The sequence below is a fragment of the Vigna radiata genome, chromosome 8, assembly GCF_000741045.1.
Source record: "Vigna radiata var. radiata cultivar VC1973A chromosome 8, Vradiata_ver6, whole genome shotgun sequence".
In the NCBI taxonomy this organism is placed as follows: Eukaryota; Viridiplantae; Streptophyta; class Magnoliopsida; order Fabales; family Fabaceae; genus Vigna; species Vigna radiata.
In genome coordinates this window covers 32,420,900-32,426,143 of record NC_028358.1, presented here as the reverse complement: position 1 = coordinate 32,426,143, position 5,244 = coordinate 32,420,900, and the positions used below count along the sequence as shown (strand labels likewise).

Sequence of the window (5,244 nt, the reverse complement as noted above, 5' to 3'; positions counted from 1 at the left end):
TTTGGTCCCGGTCCTTATGTTTTAGTTTGTACTGTCTCTTTTTGGTTTCTTCTTGATATTGATGATAAAATAAGAACTCTTTGATAGTTTTCAATCTTCTCGTTTTTATTTTTGAAAATTCTATTGATAGATTTAAAATATTGTTATATAATTAGAAAGTCTTAGGGTGTAACCAAGCCATTATTTGTAGTGACCCCTTTCAACTGTTCACTTTCCCGTTAGTTTTTATGGAGACTCCTGAATGGTTCCATATCTCTAATGTGCCTCTTTTATGCAGGATTTCTTCCGGTTTAAAGCATGGGGATTGTTGAAATATAAAATTCAAAATCGANATGAAATTTGGTAGTGAAAGCAGTAATGAATAATACCAATACAAGGAAATCAGTGGTTTGTGTTGTACCTCATCACAAAACCACTAAAAGCATATGTAATTCAAATTTTCTGTCAAGCTACTAGAGATTCACCTAAGAATAAATAGTTTACAGAAGTGAGTGTTACTTGCTTTTTTCTTTCTATTGCAGTGTTATAAAACATCTTTTTTCTTGCAGAAATTTTCCCCAGGGAACCATCAGCNATATGATAGCTGATTCTTCTCGAGGCATCGCATTTGTGTGCAACAACATTGCAGAGTATGGGGGTGATCCTAACAGGTGAATAAACATTCTCTTAAGTTCAAAGTTTTCTCATTAAGGCATCCAATTTATTCTCTTGCTTTAAGTGTAATGTGCTTCTCATGATCAATAATGATACTTTTCCAATTTTTTCCCNTAGAATTTACCTAATGGGACAATCAGCTGGAGCACATATTGCTGCATGTGTAATAGTGGAGNAGGCAATCAAAGAGGCAGGTGAAGGAGAGAGTACATCTTGGAGTCTTTCCCAGATTAAGACTTATTTTGGTTTATCTGGAGGGTAAGTACTTGCAGAAAGTCCCTTTCAGTAAAAGTCTCTTACCTTTCAATCTTAGTAGTTAAATATGCGCGCTATAGCAGAGCGTCGCATGGCGGGAAATCTACCATTTTTTGTGCTGTAGTGGCGCAAGCTTCATACTATATACAAGGGCTCTCTCACCTTAATTTAACACTAACCCCCAAACCCCAGGGGCATACCCACCTCTTGAAAGGGCCGTGGACATGCTTTGCTGTTATTTGTCCCAAGTGGTGTCCCTCTNTGTTATTGCTCAACCTCCCGTTTTATTTTATCGGCAAATTGGTGATATTGTTGTTTTTTGTTAGCGGATTCAAAGCCGCGACATTTTATGTTTCCCCCCTTTCCACTTTTATCATTCTTACATCTCCTATCGCTCACGCCTTTTGTTATATCCTTATGTTTTTTCTTTAGTTTTTTTTTAATTATTTTAAACTTCATAGGTCGCCCTTGAAACAATTGCAGCATTATCCAGTTGGAAGGTTACAATTGTTTAATTTCTTGAATTTGTTGTTATTGACTTCTGTGACGACACTGATAACTATGATGTTATCCACATATGAATTAGTCTTCTTTGTTGCGTTCTATATATATCTCTTTAGCTGGCTGTAGTACCTGGTGTTCTCTTCGATCTCATTTTTATGTTGATCAGAAAAGAACAGGGACAAACTCAAGCCCCAAAGATAGCTTAAGTGATTAGGATTATTTAAGTCTTAACAAACACCTCTCACACAGGATTGGACATCTGGAGAATGGATTGGACATCTACAGCGAGTTAAGACCAATGCGGGATAGACTTCGATATCATATTCAAATTTGACTCCATCTAACTCAATCCAAAATGCTTTATCAAGGGGGGAGACATGCCCATTTGTAAGGATTATTTTGGTTGACATTCCTACCCAATGTGAAGACATCTAATAATGTTCAATACCTAGTTTCTTTCTTTTCTTTCTTTATTGTTGGGATCAACTTTCTCCACTGTTTTTCATCCCGGGCGATATATTCCCTCTATTCTTTGGAAAAATGGTTGTTTTGAATGAAGTTTTGTCCCTTCAGTTTGTGGCCAATGAACGGAAGAATAGGTGAACCAATCAGACTAGCTATGTCACCGTACCCTTCTTCAATCTGCTGTTCGTTTGCTATGAATGGTGCTANATGGAGTTTGAAATCAAGGATTGGTCATCATATTGTGCCTTGCTACCTTGCAGAAAATATTGTATTTTCCTTGATTTGACTGGTTACAAGATGGTAGAACAAATAGGGAACTGGGGCAACAACTGTACACTTATCTAGGCTTAAGTGAGAGGAGAGACAATATCTCCTAACTGGTAACACGAACTTACAGACATGAGATAGTAGAGATACCCAAAATAGGAATGACGGAACTAATGTCTGCACTTATGAAAACAAAATAGGAGGATTNTGTTTAATCCTGATAAGCAGAAACTAATTGCCAATCTAGGGTTTGATCTTTGCAACTCAATTCTTCTAAANTAATCAGAAGTTGAATTTAAGAATTAGCGGAGTCTGCGCATTAACGTCTCGTTAAGCTCAAAGGACTCGTAGAGTAGGGAGTCTGTTAGATATGTAATAAAGGTCGCTCGTGTTTTCACCTAACAATTTTGGCTATTGTCGTTTGGTTCGTGAAAGATCTCATGATGTAAATGCAAATTTTGATCGTGATATTTTACNAAGTTCTACTAAGTTAGAAATGCAAATTTTAATGGTGATATGTTACAAAAACGGTTGTTCTACAAATATTAAAAATGCAAATTTTGATTGTAATATGTTACAAAAGCGTTGTGTTTTAGTAATATAGGAGTGGTACACTGTTGTACATGTTACAGAATATAATATAGCTCAAGTTGATCATGTATGTATTTAATCTTTTCAAATTATAATGGCATAAATAAATGTCTCCAGAAGATATGTAATGTCTACTAATTCTTCCAATTATCGGTTTGTTTTTGTTTCTTATGGTAAATGCAATGTTATATGATTGAGATTGTTTATTATATTACCTTGCAGCTCCCACCAATGATAGTTGACTTAACACTAAGATTAACATAATTTATTTTCTGTATTTCCTTCTTACATCAATTCAGGTATAATTTATTTAACCTAGTAGATCATTTCCACAGTAGGGGTCTTTATCGGTCCATCTTTCTAAGGTACACACTTCATTCATCTTCAAGTGAGTTAATGTTCAATTCCCTGCTTTTCGCTGTATTAGACTTTCAAATTACTACCTCTACCTTACAGCATAATGGAAGGGGAGGAATCCCTGAGACGGTTTTTCTCCAGAAGTAATGGTTCAAGATCCAAACATTGGAAATGTGAATTCTCTACTACCTCCTGTAGTGCTTTTTCATGGGACTGGGGATTATTCAATACCATCAGATTCCAGGTTTGTGTCCACCCGTTCTAAATATTTTCTAGGTTTAATAGGTTCGGAGGTCTCTATATTTGAGAGTTTGTTTCAATTGGGTCCTCCAATTTTGAAAGTGGTCAATTAGGTCCCTAATTTTGTCAATTTGAATCAATAAAAGTCTTTCTGTTAAATGCAGTTAACGTCGTGAAGTTTCTGAACATGTGGCACGCTGACGCTTCCAGGTGGCATCGTTTCAAGTGCATAGGTGGATTATAAAAGGGTGAAATCCCTTTTAATTTAGGGATTTCACCTTCAAATACATTTCACCCTTTTAATTTAGGGATTTCACCCTTTTATAATCCACCTATGCACTTGAAACGATGCCACCTGGAAGCGTCAGCGTGCCACATGTTCAGAAACTTCAGGGCGTTAACTGCATTTAACAGAAAGACTTTTATTGATTCAAATTGACAAAATTAGGGACCTAATTGATCACTTAAAAAATTGGAGGACCCAATTGAAACAAACTTCCAAATATAGGGACCTCCGAACCTATTAAACCTATTTTCTAACAATCGAAAACAGGAGTATATATTGAGTGTCCTATTGAATTGTCATGGTTTAGTTTTGCCGAGATAGCCTAGATGACCTTATTTGGGGAGCGTNGTGACTGATAATTACTGAATGATTTAATTTTCAATGAGCAGCTTACTTTAACTTCAAGTTATTGATAAGCGCGTAGAAGAAACAGCATAGAAACGACCTATGTCAGTTCCTTGTCCCCCTGAAACTAGATTTCAGCAAACAATCAGTATAGAAAGAAAAAAAAATTATGTAAGTGATGTAACGTGGTGATTAAGTTCAATTGTACGAGGAGATCTCACAATATCAATATCGTACTATTTGAGTGTCTTAAATTATCTCCTGAAGTTAGTTTATCCATATCTCTTGTTTTAATTTTTTTGGGTATATCTCCATACTTATCTGATCTCGTATGACGTTTGAGTTCATTACTGTCAAAATGGGCATACTATTATAAGTGCGCTGTTAATGATCAACATAAGTTATAACAAGCATTAAAAAACCTACGGGATTTTCAGTGGTATATGACAAACTTCAGAAATTGAAAAAGTATTCTCAAGTTATGTGGTTGTTTAAGCTCTTTGAACCTTTAGGAAAAGATTGCACCTTATGTGGTTTTTAAGTGTGTTTTTTGATCGAGTGAATACTGATGAAGTGTGAGGCTGGAAATGGAAATACGTTACATTGTAAGCACTTTATAAGCGACAAAGCTGTGAAGAGCTATTGCTGTTATGTGACCATATATATTTAGAATTAATTGAACCTTAAGAAATATTCTAACAAGAATNTTTTCTTACGCACTAAACTTTGTTAAACTGTTAGAACCCGTTTTTTAAAAGGTTAAGTTGAAATGTGCTCATGTAATGCTTTTGCATGGGTTATAAAGTAGGCTTTAATCCTGTATATCCTTCAATGGGCTACTAGAAGAAATGTACCACTTTGAATGGTGGGTATTAACATTATGCAGCAGCGAATTGTCATTATAGTGCAAGTAATTCGCTTGTCTTCCTATTGAAGCATCCTCTTTAAAAAAATTCGGATTTTTCAGCTGCTAGACTTTGACTAACATAGTATTTTATACAGTAAATCATTGTGAACAGTTGAGACGAGCACCAGCTACTACATAAGTCTTATGCGACCACCATGGATTCACCCTAAATGGCTATTGGGTTTGGAAAAAGTTGAAAAGTCATTATTATAACTCAAAAGTGATAAATTGTGATCATATTTTTTTTCATTGTTTCAAATACGAATGAAAGAGTTTCTGAATTATTTAATAATCAGGAAATACAGCAACTTCTGAAGACCATATGTGTTTGACTAAGAACCTTGATTTTATTATAAGTTAAAACTGAATTTCA

At 35.2% G+C, this 5,244-nt stretch overlaps 1 protein-coding gene across 1 annotated transcript; it reads left to right on the top strand.

Moving 5' to 3' along the window:
* Positions 1-435: 435 nt before the first annotated feature.
* LOC106770544 (probable isoprenylcysteine alpha-carbonyl methylesterase ICMEL1) lies at positions 436-4,953 on the top strand (the record flags this gene model as incomplete). Its single annotated transcript, XM_022785205.1, is given in 6 exon segments — positions 436-650; positions 772-912; positions 3,036-3,101; positions 3,193-3,223; positions 3,225-3,359; positions 3,864-4,953. Coding segments are annotated over 6 exon segments (483 nt in total). The 5' UTR covers positions 436-576.
* Between the last annotated feature and the right edge of the window lie 291 nt (positions 4,954-5,244).